This window comes from Brachyistius frenatus, unplaced genomic scaffold (genome assembly GCF_029030835.1).
Source record: "Brachyistius frenatus isolate BFR_SWC_R1_liver_20210118 unplaced genomic scaffold, ASM2903083v1 Contig_1, whole genome shotgun sequence".
Lineage (NCBI taxonomy): Eukaryota > Metazoa > Chordata > Actinopteri > Embiotocidae > Brachyistius > Brachyistius frenatus.
Window position 1 is genome coordinate 8,731,736 of NW_027210600.1, and position 19,595 is coordinate 8,751,330.

A 19,595-nucleotide genomic window follows, 5' to 3' on the forward strand; every position below is an offset into this window, starting at 1 on the left:
GATTGCTGTATACTAAGTTTAACGGTATCGTAAACAAATAGGGAAACGGGAGACCGTGATTTATTTCATTCTGATTTTACACTCTTTGGTCGACGTTCATTGGACCAATCGGTGTGGAGGGGGCGGGGCCTGCGGCAAATGAACAAGCAGTGAGCTGCGGAGGAGAGCAGCAGAGAGAGACCGCACTTATCCATTCATCCATCCATCCCTGCCGTACGCCCTTTATCGGTAAGAGCCGTTTTATGCAATAATCTACAGCTGGTTCAGTCACAACGCCTGCCCTAATTTATCTGACTAACACGATCTGATAACAAACATTAAGTGCCCAGCTTTTGAAAGATACAAAAATATGTCATTTTTCTGAGTTTTTCCATATAGGATTACTTTTTATTTAGGTGTAGGAATGTGTCGGTTAAATAGGGCATTTTATGGAATATTATAAAGGGATTATGATGTCGTAATCAACATGTGTGGGCTTTTAATAAAGGGGGCGGATGGAGACGCACATTGGAGCCAAACATATTTCTTCAAGCCCATTGATTAAAGCCGTTATTACTCGTGTGTGTCCACCACCTAAAGCTGTTTCATTTCTGTCCGTGCTCTGTGATTGCATTGCTTTGTTGTTGTTTTCCCCTGAAATCAGCTTAGTCGATGCAGTGTGGTTCTTGTCCTTGAAATACAGGCAAAGGCGCATTGAGTAGTATGTGTGTGAATTAACGAGGCAGATTGTAGTATAGACTGGTCCTACCTTATCCCCCACCCCACACACATACACACACACACACACACACACACACACACACACACACACACGCACACACACACGCACACACACACAAACAAACAAACACACACACCACTTGTTATTCCTTCATGCAGGTCTGTGTATGTGCATGTGCTCATGGTGGTTTTGATTAAAATTCATACACCAGAAGCCACAGATTCAGATAGTACAGGTTTTTCAGAAAGAAAAAAAAAAGAAAAACAAATAGCTCTTCAATTATGACTTATGCACCTTATACAATGCACCTCAGGTTAAATCTGTGTGGATGAAATGATAAAAAATAAAAAAATGGAGAAAAAGCAGGTCAAACCTCCCACTAAGCACAAATACATACAAATATAATCATCTATTCCAGTATTTGTTTCAAGATCATTTTGCTCTAAAACACTCTACATTCTCTACAAATATATTTTCTCAAATCAAATAGCTTTTTACCAGCACATGGCCAGCAATAACCATTTCAGTGTTCCACTGTCTTATCCTCTCAATCCCCCTCTCATCTGTTTATCTTTGCCATTTAGACAATGACCATTCAAATCCTCATTAAGGCCCATAGTTGCATTTCCACAGAGTATCCTTTTGAATCATAAATCTCAATGTATAAATCCCATACACATCTGAATCACTGGTTAATCTCGGTTGATAGCTTGCTTTTCTCTCCCATATGCTTGCCTACGGTGTGAGTGCCTGTGTGTGTGCGTTCTGCCTATTCCCACAGAGAGGCTGCATTAATTGCATTTCAATAATTAAATGTCTTTCAAATCATCCTTGCGAAACAAAATGAGCGGGGAAGGGAGACACACACTGCACACCGAGTATGAGCTGCGAATGCATGTGCGCAACTGCTAACCATAACCTTACACATTTGTGTGTTGTGTGTGTGTGTGTGTGTGTGTGTGTGTGTGTGTGTGTGTGTGTGTGTGTGTGTGTGTGTGTGTGTGTGTGTGTGTGTGTGTGTGTGTGCGTCAGGGCTGCTGATGTGTTTCTGTCAGTTTCATATTCTGCTGAGAGTAAGGGGAAGTCTGCAATAAGTACTGCAGTTGTCTATCCTCGACCGGTGGATTCTTAAGATAGATCCAAGCCAGTTATATGCTGCAGTATGAAGTGAGAGACGGAGAGGGGAAAAAAAAGTAGTTTAATCTGTCTTTGTTCTAAAGTAAAAAAAAAAATTGGGCTATGGTTATTAAAAGTGCATGTATGGAAGAAAAGGCTGGCCAGTGATTGGCATGAAAAAAAACTGCTTATTCATCTTCCAGAAATGGTTTTTACATGCATGAAAAACATTCTGAAAAAGACGGTGACACTTTAAATTCTAAATTGAATCCATAATGTTTAATTAAAAACATAAAGAAATGGGGATAAACTGAATTTTAGTCATTTCTCGTCTGCCTTTTTCCCTTCGAATTCGAAATAAACTCCCACACTGAAGCACGCCACCTGAACATATTGTACTGTACACGGTCCAGCAGCAGGTTTGTCCCCGGTACACTCTGCTGCAGCAAAGACACGGGGGATTAGTTAATACCTGGCCAGATAGGAGAGAGAAAGGGGTCAGGTCACAGAGAGGGAGCGAGAAAACCAAAAGAAGTGTCTACTTGAGTTAGATCGCAAAAGTATCAGTAGTTGATATGCAAACTAAACAAAACCATGTTACCTTTTACCAATTTGAAAATAATAGTTTTGAAACAGTAATTCACATCTCTGCAAAACGTTACATGCACACGCATTTTGGAATCTATCTGTTGATTGATTGGTGACATTGAGAGGTGGGCTGGGTGTGGAGCAGGAGGGGAGGTCGGGGGAAGGGGGGGAAATCAGTGCGGTGCACTGCAAAACTGAAGAAGATTTGGTAATGCAATCAATATGCTTAACACGCACACGCGCGCGCACACACACACACACACACACACACACACACACACACACACACACACACACACACACACACACACACACACACACACACACACACACACACACACACACACACACACACACTTCGCTCTTGTGGTGCTGAGTCCAAAAACAGATAGAAACCTTCTTCTGAAACAGTGCAGACTGGCTGCCCACCTGTGCTTTTCCTGTTTTGACAAAATATCTACTGGCAAAACCCTGATTTTCTCCCGAAACTGTACAGCAACACTTAAACTTAAACTTAAACTCCAAATCATTTGGAGTTATTCACCTCATTCTCACTCTGTACCACCCTGTGAAGCAAACAAAACAGCTCGTGAGCGAACCAGACACCCTTCTTATCGCCATCTCAGCCTCTTCACCTGGCTCTCACTTCTTATTCTGGATCACCTGCCTTGTCTCCCTTTCTTACCTCTGTTACCCAACCTCCCCACCCCTCCCAAACATACAGACACATACACGCACATTTCTCCCACCGACGAGTTGATGGTGACCTTTCTTGTGCTGCAGTGTCTCCCTGGTCTTTAGTCCAACTGAAAAAGCCTCCAGTCTTTTCACTTTTACCACTGACCCCAAATAGAGGCCGATCCAATTACGGCTCAAACCTCCTAACTGCGCTCCCACAGCGCCGTAGCTCTGTGTGTGTGTGTGTGTGTGTGTGTGTGTGTGTGTGTGTGTGTGTGTGTGTGTGTGTGTGTGTGTGTGTGTGTGTGTGTGTGTGTGTGTGTGTGTGTGTGTGTGTGTGTGTGTGTGTGTGTGTGTGTGTGTGTTTTTCTGATATAGAGAAAGAAAAGAGATAGTGTTTCGTGTGCCCCGGCACAGTGAGGGGAGCAGTAAACCATCACGCCATACCACGCAGGGGGTCGGTAGATATCATTGGCTCAGAGTCAAAGCTTGTACCTGCATGGGAGTTGCCTCTGTTCTGCCCGGTCCTCATCTATTTGTCCGTCTACTTGTCTTTATTTGTGTCTTCTAATTTTTTAACCAAATGTCTTTGTTTGTTTTTTTATTGGTTTCGGTGTCTGCTCATCTTTTTGCTCTTCTCTCGCGCTCTCGGTCTATTTCACTGTCTTTATACCTCCTTATCTCCATGTGTGTCACTCCCTCTGGGTGTCTCTGTTAGCAGGGATTAATAAAGGGTTGTTAACCTCTGTTTGCCCTCTGTGGCGTGTACAGTGAGCATCTTGGGACTTCAGGCAGGTTCCACAGCACTTTAAGTCATTTTCTAACAAGGAGCTGAATGAGCTGCTGAGCTGAGGATGGGCTGTGCAGGTAATTGTGTCTGCCGTTAGAAGGATGTAAACTTGCAGGGGTAGAATTAAAGAGCAGAATAGTGCCAACAGGTTTCTACTCTTTAAAAACGATAGTCAAACAGCTACTTAGGTATGGAGGTGCAATCATCTTTCTTTTGTTTAACGGCTGCCAAATAATGGTTGCTAATGAAAGTATTGCTACACAGCGAGCGCCACATATAATCAAGTACTGCGCCATGGTTGTGGCGTGTGGCTGAAATCCAGATAACAGATATAATTTTAGTCATTCAGACCGAATAAATCAGGGTCTCTCCCTCCACCAGTGGCCCTGTGTATTACAGCACATACTGTATCTCGTGTTTCCATCTTAATTATACAATGAAAAATAAATATCTATAACACATTTCACACTTCATTCTGATTTCCTATGAATGAGGAAAATTCAATTCATTGAAATGCCCACTTTATAAATTAAAAGCTGTAAATGAACCAGTTTCAAAGTAGTTGGAGAGACAATCTCTACTTTATAAGGACACATTTTGGAGGAAAAAAAATGTTGTATTAACTAAAGGATTAAATCTGAACTAATATGTATGTGATCAAGTTTTGCGAGCAGCTAGCGCAGGGACAGCAGATGACCAGTATTTATCTTTTTAGTCCTCCTCCACCGGTGTCAAATTTATAGTCTTTGGTCAAATTTACAGTCACTTTTCTTAGAGGACATTTCAAAGAAAGAAAGGAAAGAAGTGAATGGTGGCTGAATTCCATCCACCTGCTTCAGTTTCAGAGTCCTGCTATTGTTCATGCTGGTTCACCGTCATGCGGTCGTGGCCTTGGCACACTTGAATAATGTTTTTAGTAACATCCGTTGTTGATGACAGGTCCAACTGTCGCTGTGAAAAAGGTTGAGTGTAAGAGATCTTTGTTAAACTGGCCCAAAAAATGTATAATCACATTTACAACAACATCAAATCATTACAGTCCCCCATTCATTTTAAAAGTAACCTAAGGCATGTATCCGTTATTCAGGAACTGCTTCAAAGACAGATGATAACAATGCTTAGTTCTCTCTCATCACATTTGTTTGTTTTTTTCCTGACATTTTAGTTCAATATGTAAAATAGAAATACCTGTGACAGTATAGTAATAGAGACTGTGACTTTGGGGGATGAGTTGCACACTGCTTTTAAGATGGCATGCAAATTATTGAATATCGCTGCAAAAATGATGCTGCGGTGGAGGTAAACTACTTTTTAAAATGCGCAGGTGTAGATGTTATTAAAATCCAAACCATAATTATTATTCACTTAAAATATCGACATGTTGTTTTTGTTTTTTATTCTTCTGGATTTCAAGCTTCCATCACAAAAAAATGATGCTGTGTTCTCTCATCGATGCAGTTCACAACTAGGATTATCCCTTCCTGAGAGGTTTAACATTGCCGGACAGCGGACAGGCAAATCATATCAGCGTGTACTTTTGCAAGGAAGATGATTGTGTTGTGAAATGTTGAGCTCTAACAACATTTTTAACAAACGTTTGTTTCCTTAAAAAAAAAAAACCATTCAGAGGTATTTAGCTGCTATTAGCTGCCTGAGTGCTACAGCAGGGGCGAGTAGTGGGCGTGAGCAGAACAGACGGCTTGATTGATGAATTGGATCCACTTTATTGTGCACTGAAATGGAAGTCCCCACCCGCCATAGGAGTTAAGTACTTTCCTTTCTCCTTAGACTGCCATGGAGTTACAGGCTCGACTTCATGGTGGGCTTCATTACGGCCTCCCTGTGTAAGATTTCTGTTCTGCTGCGGGATTCTCCACATCAGTGGGGGAGCAATGTCTGCGAGACAGGTGTCTCATCAAACTGGCAAAAGAGTGGCACTCGCAGAGACATGAGTGATTTAAGATCAATGGTTTTATGTGATGATTAATAGGTTTTATGTTAGTTTAATTATTTTGAGTTTGGGTATGCATGTGTCTTCTTGCATTTTACTCACTTTTAAATCCATGTTAAAAAAAATAAAATAAAATAAAAAGCCCCTCTGGTATCTCTCAGGAGAAGTTGAAACTCATGAATGGTAATCAGACTTCATTATCTCGGTACTGCAAAGCCCTTTATAAGTTAAACATATTCATGGTGAATTCATGCCAGATCACCCTGACATTTCAAACGGCGCATCCGTTGCAGAAATTCAAGGTTTTTCTGGGCTGGAGATAATCATAGACATCATTCTCTGCAGTTTATTCCCAGAGGGACGGGCCCTGATGAAATGGGATGTTAGCATTTTCACACTATTTGTCAAAGCTTCAGCAGTTAGGAAGTGTACTTGGACTGTGAGTGAACCAGTGCGCTGCGATTTGAATTGAAGCAGAGGAGAAGGGAGATACTGATGGGGGACTTTGCGGCAGCTCCTCATTTCCAGAGGAAAGCAGGAGTTGTTGTTTTTTTTTGTCAGGGTACTGCATTGTGTGTCTTGGGAGTACGATGGTGTGTGTGTGTTTTCGGAGCAGACGCTGTCAGAGAGTGCGTTAAGTGACAGAACTGGTGCTGAGAGGGGTTGCGGGAGACAGAAAATGCTGAGTAGAGTAAGAAAAGAGGAAAGAGTTTATCTGCCTATATGGAAGCAGGAAGATATATTTTCAGGGTAAAAATTCTTTCTGTCAGTTTGGCAAAATGAAAAATGTCCATCACTTGCCGGTTGCCTTGGTAACCTTGGCCTGGAATTATATGTGGAAACTTGAAAGTGTGTATGTGTTTGTGTGTACCTGTGGATTTAAACCGTGAATGCGGATGTTCATGTTTAATAAATTCCCCTGGCCTCCGAAGCATGCCGTCTCAAGGTGTTGGGTTTAAATGGCAGTAAGGATTAACGTACGCACTGGGCTTTTGGGTGACGTCATGTTTTAATTGTCGAAATGTCAACTGACGATCTATTCTGTCTGAGAATTAGGATTACACAGGAAGATTATAGGCAGTTTTTAAAGGCCAGTGAGTTTAATTGCATGGAATTAATCAAGTTGTCAGGATTAAACTCTTGCAACTTAAACCATAAGAGATTTTCTGGCATATTCGGTTCTTTCAGTCACGAGAGAACGTTTTATGCCTCGGTGTTGGGTTTCCCTGCTTACCTGGGAGGCATGCTGGGAAACCCACCTGAGGAGATCGGAAGTTGTGCTCATAGTCAAACGGGCAAAGAGTGGGATCCTCTTGTAGACGGCGTGCCGCAACTCAAAAGGTCAGAATGGTGTCACCGTTACAAGTAAAAGCCAGCCACCCATGGTGTTATTATCCACTCACACATGCACACTTGCACACAGACACACACAGGTGCACACGCAATTATGCCCCACACTACTTTTCCTGGCTTAACTGCATGGTTGGGTCTTTCCTTACGGAAAACAGGGCCGACTGTCTCAGAAAAGTTCAGCTCCCACAGCTCAGAAGGTCAGGAACATTACCTCCATTTACATCTCTGCCAGCCGCCCCCTCCTTTCACTCAGCCCTTCTTACTCGCTCTAGGTCTCTCTCCTTCTCTTTGCAATGTCTGACTCACAGCATGACATGTGAGAACAGGTGGATGCACGTGACGGACGCTGTATTAACGGCAATACGTTCGGTTCCCCATTTTATCTTACTGTTTAAAATCTGATGTGTCGTTTCCACCGCTTTAACCACCACTCATGCGCCCGCTTACTTGGTTTATGTATTTCTATCCAAGGGCTTTATTCCAAGTGTATTCATGTTTATTCATTGTCCTCCTCGCGCTCTCCTAACACTTTTTTGAACATAATGAGTGAACGCATTAAAGGATGGAGTTATTCTGTACTTTTGTTACCGTAAACAAAATCCCATGAAAAGACCAAAACCATCAATGCCTCAGTGTGTCTCTCAGCCTCAAGCGCATTCATTTTTTTTTTTACGAAAGATGGAACATTTTCAAAAACGGTCTCACAAATCCACTTTTTTTTCACAGAAAATTTGAAACCTGCTGCACATTTTTGTTTTTGGCAAATGCCGCTCAAATAAGAGCAAGTTGTGAATTTTCTGGGAACTATTTTCAGCTGCAGATGAATACATATCTGTTGGCCTTGGGAGTATTCATAGCAGCACCACAGTGTATGTTGGATTGAGCCTATATAAACCGCAGCAGCCTTTTCAGTGAAGTGAAGGAACGTGTCACTCTCTCGCTTTATCTCTCTTTGGCTGCACAGGCAATATACAAGGTGCTTCCAAAATGTTCTGAGACTGTTCCTGTTGTGCATGAAAGGAGCACAGCACTGTGATGCTCATGGAGCAGGGGGAAGCAGAAGCTTTCATGAGTACGCCAAGTTACGTTGTTTGTTCAACATCAGTTACACAAGTTTTTGTCCGGGCGCATTTGCAGCTTCACCATGAACCTTGAAACTTGAGCAGAGCGACATCAGATCAGAGTCGCGCTGTGATGCTCTGAGGTGTTTGAGGTAAAGTTTCCAGTGCAAATTAACTGAACTGCGACGTGATGGAAATTGGGTTCTCCGACATGACAACACACTCGCTCATAGTTTCTCGCCCTCGGCAACACAATCCTCGCTCGCCACCACCCCTCCCGTCTGCCACTTCACAAACAATGTGATGCAAAATTTGATGCGCACTCTCTGCTCAAGTTTCAGATACGTGGACAAATCACAAATGCGCACATACCAGTGTTTACAAAAATGCTCGTAAGTCCGGTGCGGATCAGGGACAGTCGTATGTTAGTAGGGTCAAATGACTGGGTGCGTTGACAACAAAGTGCAAGTGGTGTGTGAGTATTCAACAAAAAGAAACTTTGTAAAGTAAAATACATTTTCATTTGTTGACGGTGCTGTGCTAGTCAAAAGCAGTTTGTCCGAATATTTATAGATGGAGGACAAGATGAGATCTTGAATGTCAAAGAATTTAAACTGGAAATGACATGTGGTCGTATGTAGTTTGAGAACAAGGAATCATATTTAAAATCTTACAAAGTAGCCTTGGAACATGCAAGCATGGATTTCCCACTTTGCTGATTCAATTTGGGGTTATTACTTCACAGATAAGGCTTGTGATAATCTGTAAAAAAAATTTAAAGTATTATTAACAAATAACAGAAAAAGATCAAAATCAGTGATGGATCAGTACAGTCTGACTTTCCTACTTCTTCTGTGACACTTTGTTCATTTGAAGGTGTAAATCTTTAAAAAGATCTTGCAAATAAAAATTTTAGAAAAGAAAACATTTCTTATATGCTTGACACTGTCATCTTTTTCAACACTGATATGTCATTATTTATTATTTTTAGCCGCAGATATTGTCTCCAGTGAGCTTTTAAGACAGAAGTAAGGCATTAAATCAAAACAAACTAGAAGGTCCATGTCAATAATAATGAAGGAACATGACACCCTGATGTGTTTTTAATAGTTCTTGGACACTGGGGGTCTGTGGCAGAGAGAAATAGACTCTGTATATCAGGCTTTGAACACGCACAAAATACCTGTTGATAGTATCAGTACATTGTTTGTTACAGTCTTTTCATGGATGCTTCTCCTACAGTAGGTGGGACTGGTTCATTTGGGGAAGGTACAGTAAATCATTGGTCACGTGCCAGAGCAGAGCAGCAGAGGAGAGGGCAGGACACAACAGGATGGGGCGCTAATTTTCTGGCTGCTGCCTATTGTTAATGTTGTTGACACCACCGTCACCTGCCATCTCACACATACAGCATTAGCCAGCAGATTCCAGCCCTGCATGGGACTCCTAATTTCAATCCCTTTCACACAGCAAGAGAAACAGACAACAAAACATGCGTGTCGCTCTTTAGCACCCTCTCCGCACGCCATATATTTCTCTATGTTTATGCTATTTTTCAGTGACTCTCTTTTCCTGTTTGGCCAGCAGAAAACAATGTTGCTCGGCAACAACAGCGCCAGAGATATGGCGCAGTGTGTGTGTGTGTGTGTGTGTGTGTGTGTGTGTGTGTGTGTGTGTGTGTGTGTGTGTGTGTGTGTGTGTGTATTTCTTGTCGTTTTGGGGAGGTACAGAGACAGAAAAGGTAGGAAAGTAGAGAGATGAGAGGGAGGGGGAGGAGATTGGTGAGGAGAGATAAAATATGGATAAGCGGAAGATTAAAAAAAAAAAAAAAAAAAAAAAAAAAGGTGAGAACTGTGAAGGCATGGAGAGATGAGGGGAAGGAGGAAGGGGGGCAAAGGCCTTTTCCTCATCAGTCATTCTGTACAGACGGGCAGAAGCACATCAGTCCACATAAAAAGGCTTCAGCACAGGCGCACGGGGGCTGATTTAACTCAAGATGATAAAAACGGAGATGAAATTTGTAAGATCACTTAGCAAATGTGCTCTGAATTTCAGACGACAGCAGTACACTTGTTCGTGTATATATATATATATATTACCATACAATACATACATATGTATTACCATACATACTTCCATGTTTTCCTTCTTTTCCTTCCACTATTTAAGCAGTTTGACAGTATTTTAACAGCGACTTTATGATTTCTTTTCATTAATAAGTTTAACAATTGCTCCTGGATATTTGTTTTCATTGCATTCCCGTTTTTGCCTTTCACAGTTTAAATTGGAAGAATGATTGACTGACATGTTATTGGTCTCGCTCTGATCCTCTGCTCTGTTGTTGTCGTCCCACATCCCTGCTGTCTTTCATCTCTGTCTCTACTGTTTCTCTACTCCACAATAATCGTTCTCTTTCCCTCTGTGCAATCCCGTTGTTTTCACCTTCACCTCTCCATCCTGTCTGCAATCCTCTTCTCTCTACTTTTGGCTCTCTCCTCCCTCCCACATCATTTTCTCTCATCTTGTCTTCCCTTCATCCATCTGTTCTCCTTCCTTTTACAACTCTTTGGCTGCCCATCCCCCTTCCAATCATTAATTTCCTTTTCCTTCACACTTTGCCCCATCCTTTTCTTTTCCACTAAACACATTTTTCCACTTTACTTTCCATTCTCTTTTTTTTTCTCTTTCCTTTTCATCCCCTTTTCTCACATTATTCTCTCCATCTTGCCATCATCACATCACATTTCTCTGTTTTTGCCCAACTCCATACATTTCTCTTACACTCAGCTCTCTGTGGTCTGTGCTGCGATGTTGATCCTGGACGTTCTGTCCCCGCTCCTCCTCCTCCTCTCCATCCTGTTGCCGGGCTACGGTTGCCGGGCGGCGGACATTCCAGAGGACACTACATCAGAGTTCTCCGTCAGACTGTACCACCGGCTGCAGGCAGCGGGGGGTCAGGACAACATCATTTTCTCCCCACTGAGCGTGGCTGTGGCCCTGGGCATGGTGGAGCTGGGAGCCCGGGGGGCTTCGCTGGAGGAGATACGACAGGCTGTCGGATTCGGCCACCTGCTGCCAGGTCAGAGACACAATCATAAACACAGGTTCACAAGCATCGGGGTCAGAGGTGGGTGAAGGACGAGGAGATGGAGCCAAATTATAAAAGTGAAAAGTCTTTGGCAAATGCAAGCAGGCTTTTTACAATTAAAAGAGCTCTCCACAGATTTTAAACACCAATGTCAGTTTACCTGTCTTAAGTATAGCCCAGCGCAAACAGCTGTATGTCTTCTGTGGTTGGAGGGAGCAGTCCAAAGTTTTAGAAAATACAATGGCGGAAATCTGCTGCACCACAAGCCTGTCAATCAAACAGACACGTCTTCAAGAAACACAGCTTTTTCAGGCCTAATTTCAAATTAACAATGGGAACATTTTCAGATGGGCCGCCAGAAAACTAATGATAAGGTGGGACTTTAACTAACAACAACATAATGACTTGTGGAAAATTTTTATCGACTTTTGTATTTGATGAGAGAAGTTGAACGGGAGTCTATGGAGCCGGAGGTTTGGAGCCAGCACCTAGTGGCACTCTGTTGTACTGCAGTTTAAGGCACTCACGCATCAGCCTTATTTTTCAGACCCGGAAGCTACGTCCACTTATTGACACCAGTCTGTGGTGTGTCTCCTTGTGTTCTGCAGGAGTGGAGTTCTCTTTGCTCCAGAACCTGACGGCGGCTCTGTCGGATGATGATACCCACTACGTGATCCGATTCGCCAACAGCCTCTTCCTGCAGGAAGGAGTCACCTTTAACCCCGAGTTTCTGCATCTGATGAAGAAGTACTTCCGAGCTGATGTGGAGACGGTAGACTTCAGCGAATCCTCAGCTGTGGCCGAGCAGATCAACAGCTGGGTGGAGAATCATACCGAGAGTAAGTTGGAGAGAGAGGAAGAACGGGAAAGATACAGATGAATGGATAGAGGGGCGATAATACAGTATGAATGAACAATTATATTCCCCACATACTTTAAAAGGACATGGCTCATTGTCAGAGGAGTTACATCCGTGGCGGTTTGATCACATCCGCTAATACGACCTTCAAATCGCCCCCTCCAGGTAAGATCTGTGCGCTGCTATCAGCCGAGGACTTCAGCAGCGTGACCCGCCTGACCCTGGTGAACGCCGTCTATTTCAGAGGCTCCTGGAAAAACCAGTTCAGGCCAGAGAACACCAGGACCTTTTCCTTCAGCAAAGACGACGGCTCTGAGGTCCAGACACTCATGATGTACCAACAGGGAGACTTCTATTACGGTAGGGAAGATCTCGCAGAGTCTCTGCGTGCGTGCATTTGTAGAACTGCACTTGTGGCATTTTCTCTGGAGCCCTTCGTTTTCATCTCATATTTCCTGAGGTTATTTAAAATGTTAATCTCAGATCTAAAATATTCATATTTGGAGTGTTATTCCCAGGAAAGGCTATTTTTTTTTTTTTTTCCCCACTCAGTGAGCTCTGCTGCTAAAAATTCTCTTAATTTGCACAAACCACAGTTGGTATGTCATTTCGATTTAGTAGTACAGTATATGTTGAAGGCTACTTTGCTAATCTTAAAGATATTAGCAGCGCTGTGGCAGGCTTTATGAAGTCTCGAACCACTGCGGGGTTGTTGTTACTTAACTAAACGTTCTCACTACTGTCGAGGTTTATTGTCTGAAAGGATGCTGTCGGAAAGTTCCACATGAGATTTGACTATAGCTTGTACATATTTAAGAACATGTTGTGGCTGTTCTGAGTCGGCTCTACTATATGCGTCAGATTTTGGTCTATTTGGTGTTTTACCAGCGTTGGAAGGTGCACAATGTTTGTGTGGAGTCCTGCGGTTTGGCTGTTGCACTTGAATGATTCCAGTCTGTCTTTTCTGCATCCAATCATTTTTTTTTTTTTTTTTTTTTAGTTTTAAATTTGTGCCAAAGATAGTTACATCATAGTCTTACTGCACTGCTACTAAAGTCGGTGCATTTCAGTTATGTCGGTGCCGTTTGTATGCGTGTAGTGAGATTACACACTTCCATACGCCCACGTTTGCACATAGTCATGCTCACACACTGAGGATCAAGAAAATCTGTGTGTGTGTGTGTGTGTGTGTGTGTGTGTGTGTGTGTGTGTGTGTGTGTGTGTGTGTGTGTGTGTGTGTGTGTGTGTGTGTGTGTGTGTGTGTGTGTGTGTGTGTGTGTGTGTGTGGTTGAGGGCTGCAAAACAGGGACAGGTCCTTGGGGAGAAGGCTGCGTTTGCATTCTCATTTTGAATCGCAATCATATTGGTTAAGTAAAATGTTTCGGGAACAAGCCTCTCTGCTGCATCGTTAGCTCACTCTGCATCCGCAAACGCTCCCCAGAATGCTAAGTTTAATGAAGGATGATCAGTCTTCTTGTTGTGATCTTTCCTTTAAAGCAGCATGACAGCTCGTGTGCGGCGTATGAATGATGAAATCTGTTGGAGTTCATTTCTGTATTATCTCCATCTCCTATTACAAAAACCAAAGTAAGTGGGATAATCCTGTGTTAAGATTTCAAATATAGTTGGACTTAATTTTGACGATAAAAGGATGATCTCCTCCCGACTAAGAAATACCGTCACACGTAATTCTTGCCTTGTCTTGATTAGAATTTGTATGTGAGGGTTTTGTTTAATTAGAATACAAACGCAAAGGTATGTTAACGATCCACCTCGCGTCTATGAAGCTGTCACATTTTTGGTCTGCGCGGTGTACCTCTAAGACGATATCAGCTCCAACCGATGTTTGTGTGAGCACGCGATGTGTAATCACGGTATGTGTGCGGGCAAGTGTATTAACATGGATCTATATACACATGCAAGGACGTGATCCTATGTTGGTTTACTTGGTTTTATTTCCTGCCTGAAGACAGTCAAGTGTGTGTGTTTGTTTAAAAAAAAAAAAAAAAGGCATCGCACTGACGAACACACTCAAACACACCATCCTTTTGTGCCTAATTGAATTTTGCCCGGGATTTCAACAGAGCGCTAAGCACTGGGAGACTACATGCAGTACAGTACGCATGTAATCCATTTTCACACCAAGCGTAACCAAAAGCCTTTGAAGTTAAGCGTCAGTGGTTTTTAATTAAAACATCAGGGAAATGACCACACAGACTGTAATCAATACAGCCAATCAATGGGCCTCAACATGCTTCCATTTCGGTGTTTGTTCCTCCTCGGCGAGGCTCACAAACCCATTACGGGAGGCACAGGTGTGCGTGTGCGTGCGTGTGTGTGTGTGTGTGTGTTCCATACGTGTCTTTGGGTAGCTGCAGTTGCTTGTTGTTTCCTGCCAACCAGGCGAGTTCAGCGACGGCTCACAGGAAGCGGGCGGTGTGTACCAGGTGTTGGAGATGCCCTACGAGGGAGAGGACATGTCCATGATGATCGTTCTGCCTCGGCAGGAGGTACCGCTGGCTTCCCTGGAGCCCGTCATCAAAGCCCCGCTGCTGGAGGAGTGGGCTAACAATGTCAAACGACAGAAGGTGGAAGTCTACCTACCCAGGTGAGAGGGAGCGCGCACACGTAAACCCATGTAAACAGCCCGGCGGAGCGGAGCAACGATGCGCCCGTCAACCTCTCACTTACTGGGAGAACTCCGCACGCTCGCACACGCAGCGATACGATCTCATCCGTTCGTGACACCATTGCGCTTCAGCAGTCGTTTTGCGCGCCGAGCCGCCAGCTATCCTCAGTAGTGCAAACAGATGCGCAGATGTCACAATGCGATTAGAACATACTTCTTTTTTTTATATATATATATATATATTTTAGCTAATGCCTGAAAACGCAATGAGGCGGCACAAGTGGGGTTTTAATGCCAGAGTGATCAAATGCAGACTCAGTCGTTTGAAAAAAAAAAACTCCTTTGTGCCCTTTTCAATGAACATTGATGGAATGTTGTGTAATATGTTGTCTTAAGTGGAGGTCTTAATAGTGCAATATGATCGTGCAACATGTGGAGTACCTAAGCTGTTGAATGCATTCTTAGACGATGCAATATGCCAAACTACACATAGCCTGGCTGTATACACTTGTAGTATTTTATTCAATTAAATGTAGTCTTATTTGTGCAATATGTTTTAAGGTTTGGAATGTATTAAGTAATTTTTTTTGTAAAGTGCAGTCTCTTATCCTGTAATACGTTGACTTAAAATGTGTTAGGTAACTTTTTTTTATTACTTCAATTTAGCTATTTATGGCACACAAATCTATGTGGTTTTTTTTTTTTATGAATAATGTTGTTAGGCCCAGAAGGCAGAATTCAAATCAAATGCAGTAACACAAAACTTTTCCGACGGGGACAATAAAGTACACTGTATCATATCGTACCTTATCGAATCTTTTTTTTTCCCTTTGGTCCGTAAATAATCAAACACAATAATTCACTTCCTGCTTCCCACAGCATCCCAAACTCTCTGACAATGACTATGATCGACTGACCTTTGAACTCAAACCTCCAGGTTTAAGGTGGAGCAGAAGATTGATCTGAGGAACACTCTGCAGGAGCTGGGAATAAAGAACATCTTCACCAACGATGCTGATCTTTCTGCCATGACAGGTGACGCACAGCTGCATGGAGGGCAGTGGCAGACACACACACACACACACACACACACACACACACACACACACACACACACTACACATCGCATAAACCACGCTGCACATTACAAAATACTCCCATATATATACATAATAATTAATTCATATTAAACACACATTGGTACAGACACTAATAGCCAAAAGAAATAAACTCCTAAAAGAGTTCGGGAGATTTAAAATGTTTCCGTCTTGGCAGCAGCGAAGTAGCCTTCAGTACTTTCAAGGGTAACCAAGGTAACTGGCACTGAGTGGGCAGGTCACATCATCTGTTAAAAATAGATCCAGACGGAAAGACATATATATGCGTGGAGGCAGTGAAAGACATATATATGCGTGGAGGCAGTGAAAGACATATACATGTCGGGATAATCTATATCTAAAGAAAAAGACATGGCCGTACTGAAAGCCAACTCACACATAACTAACACGTTAAAACAAACTAAAATAAAATGGTTTAAATAGTCTTATAAAGTCAACACCATTTGGTAAACAGCTTGTTCTTACCAGGTGGAGCTTGTATTATATTGCGAAACACAGTCTTTGGACTTCGGTACATTTTGCACTTGCTAAAACATCCTCAACTCAACATGTACTCAGAGGACGCAGCCTGTTCTGTCCGGCAGATAGAGAAGAGGATGCAGTTAAAAATGCTTTCAATTAGTGTGGAAATAAATGTTTAATATTATCTGTCTGAGCGTACATCACTTTTTAGGAAGTTACTGCTTGATGTGACCTTCTGTCTGGTCTGGGATGTTGATTTGATTAATGAGCGGGTGTACTCCAGACCAGCATGCTTTGTACCTTTAGCGAGACGTACAGTTTAGACTCAACGTTGTCCCATCGCTCTCCGATTTGACGTAAACGATACAGACGAGGTGACGAGCCGTGCGCTTTTGTGTGTGTTGTCCAGACGGTAAGGATCTGTACATTGGGAAAGCAGTGCAGAAGGCCTACCTGGAGGTGACGGAGGAGGGGGCAGAGGGAGCCGTTGGGTCAGGTAGGCTTACTTTTTTTTAATTTATTTATTTATTTTTTTTAATCTTAATCTTCGTAAACACAAAACATTTTTGCTGTGTGAGAGGGTATCAAAACAGCAAAGTCAACTTCAAGTTCACAACGCACGATCAACAAGTAACCCTGATGATTGTTCCCCTCTCTCAATCGTTCTCTCTCTCAGGAATGATTGCCCTGACCAGGACTCTGGTGCTGTACCCACAGGTCATGGCGGATCACCCGTTCTTCTTCGTCATCAGAAACAGAAGGACAGGTGTGTGTGTGTGTGTGTGTGTGTGTGTGTGTGTGCGTGCGTGCGTGCGTGCGCGCACAAATATTAAAGTATTTCAAGGGGTATGCATCGCCTTCAAATAAAACAAATCAAGTAAGCAGGTACACACAGTATAAGAGGTGCGATCAAGAAGCTCTCAGACTGTTCCTGTTGAGTAGGGTGAAGCAATAACTTTTGCGAGTCAGTATTGCAAGTCACGTTGCTTGATCAACAGATTCGGTGAAGATTCGGCGAATCAACCCGAACTACGGCGCGATTCTCCAATAAGACAACACGTCCACTCACCGCAAATTTCTTCCGTGCAACAACACAATGGTTGCCCTCCATCACCCGTACGCTAGGTTTGGTTCCATTTTTCCGTTCCCCAAAACTTCTTCGCAAAATTTGATGTGCGCTCTCATTGCAAATGCACAAAGACCACTGGTCACGAAGATTGCAGGAGCTGATTTGCTGATTGATCAAAAGGACGTAACGGAGTCACTCCGTGCACATCAGAGTGCTGCATCTGTCCATGTGTAACGGGAACACTCGCAGAACCTTCTGATCGCGCCTCGTAACAGTCCACGTCTGTTTATTTGTCTTTGTGTGTACTAATCCGTAATAAATATGTAATGTTATATATACATTTGTACACGTGTGCGTTTTAACCCGACTTTTAATCCCCTCCTTTCAGGGTCTATCCTCTTCATGGGCAGGGTCATGACCCCTGAAGTCATCGAGCCCAACGACCATGACTTCGACTCCATGTAACCAGGGTCTGAGGTCACTCAATCTCAGCCAATCAAATCGGGACGTCATAAATGCTACCTATTCCTCTATCCCCATCTTCAGCTGTGTTTTATACTCTTTATGAAAAAAAAATATATAAACTGAATATTATATGATATATTATATATTGAAACATGACATACGACATATAATGTGACTGTGTTTTGATACCGGAAGCTTTAAATTCTTGGATACAGACGTGCAGAATGAGATAGTTGTAAATATTCTCTAGTAAAATATGGTTTGTATATGAGCAGGACGAACACATTGTATGTAATCCATGCACAACCCCTTTAAGTTCAGCAGCTTTGTACTCATCGCGCACGCGAGGACACGCGCAAACACGCGCGCACGCACACAAACACACACACACACACACACACACACACACAAAACCCCTTTCTCTTCAAATGTGTTTCTCCTCCAGATACAGTATGTGCGCACGCTGAGTTCAACACTTCAATTACATCCCTGTACATTTGACATTGTGTTCTCTACATATATATGCTCAGTATTTATTGCAGAATAAACATGTGCAAACATTTCGTCTTATACAATAAATCTTAGTAATATATCTGTTCCAGACGGTATTGAGACATTTTTACACTGTAGGCACATGGCTAAACTGCTGATAAACTAATATGCCTTATCACATCTGAGTGGCTGATTAAGTCCGAGCCGGGCCTCTTACAGGTGAGCAGAGGGGACTGCGTAACGAAGGCAGGTTGCTATAGAGACGGACTGGAGCAGGCAGGCGCACTGAAAAAGATCTGCTGCACTGTTTTGGATGTACATACAGGGAGAAACAGTAACACCAGCTGTATTCAGTCTTTTATTCAATAAAAACATGAATGTGTTCCCATTAAAAAAAAAATTATATATCCTTCTCTGTGTGTAGATATTGTTTTCATAAGATTTATTCAAGGACACTACAGCTTATGCGCACTACAAAAAACAGGACTATCTCTAATACTGCTGGATTTCCTGTGGGTTCTTTAAATAAAGGATTTAGTGGGAATGATAAAAATGCTTTAGTTATTATTTAGCTTAGTGCCCTGAATAATAAAAGATGGGTGCGGCTATTCAATCGTAACTCAGTTTCCCGGGGCAGACAATGTCCTGCCAAGGCATCTTGGAGTAGTTTCAAGCCTGCATCACCGTTTCCGCACGAACACAAGGAAACGGACCATATCGTTGGTCAACGCAGGGATATACTGTGACCAAGGACGAATGGGAGCTGCACACCGATACTGAAGAAAGACACTTATTAAAGAAACTGAGAACATTTCAAAAAGTCAGTATGTTCATGATTTATGAACAGTTGTTTTAACTCTTTAAAAGCATCAACAGGCATCACCGAGAACAGAACGAATATGAAATAGTACTGTGCTTAACAGGAAATAGAAAATGACACTATTTACAAGGATGTTTCAAGCACAAATAGTAGCTGTAATTGTTGGTTTTTCAATTGACATTTTCCACTTTTTAAATTTAAAATTGACTTAAGCAATACATATATATATATAAATATATGGTTTATATTTGGTAAAAAAAAAAAAAATTGCTTACACATCTATTTCTGCCTGCACAACCCGGATAATTACATCCCCGACAGATATGTCTGTGACA

General features: G+C 42.5%; 1 protein-coding gene across 1 annotated transcript; it reads left to right on the top strand.

Annotated features, from left to right (window-relative positions):
• Positions 1 to 123: 123 nt before the first annotated feature.
• Positions 124 to 18,852, top strand: serpini1 (serpin peptidase inhibitor, clade I (neuroserpin), member 1). The gene is made up of 9 exons (XM_069688127.1): positions 124 to 228; positions 11,046 to 11,337; positions 11,955 to 12,185; positions 12,371 to 12,565; positions 14,609 to 14,813; positions 15,772 to 15,869; positions 16,824 to 16,910; positions 17,091 to 17,180; positions 17,872 to 18,852. Exons 2-9 carry the CDS (start codon positions 11,067 to 11,069, stop codon positions 17,946 to 17,948), a joined length of 1,254 nt encoding a protein of 417 aa, XP_069544228.1. The 5' UTR covers positions 124 to 228; positions 11,046 to 11,066; the 3' UTR covers positions 17,949 to 18,852.
• Positions 18,853 to 19,595: the final 743 nt, after the last annotated feature.

What these genes read in the sequence shown, in the direction of transcription:
- serpini1 (XM_069688127.1), top strand. Translation starts at nt 11,067, where the DNA reads ATGTTGATCCTGGACGTTCTGTCCCCGCTCCTCCTCCTCCTCTCCATC. An exon ending in ACAGGGAGACTTCTATTACG is followed by an intron (nt 12,566 to 14,608) that starts GTAGGGAAGATC and finishes CCTGCCAACCAG; the next exon opens with GCGAGTTCAGCGACGGCTCA. An exon ending in AGAGGGAGCCGTTGGGTCAG is followed by an intron (nt 16,911 to 17,090) that starts GTAGGCTTACTT and finishes TCTCTCTCTCAG; the next exon opens with GAATGATTGCCCTGACCAGG.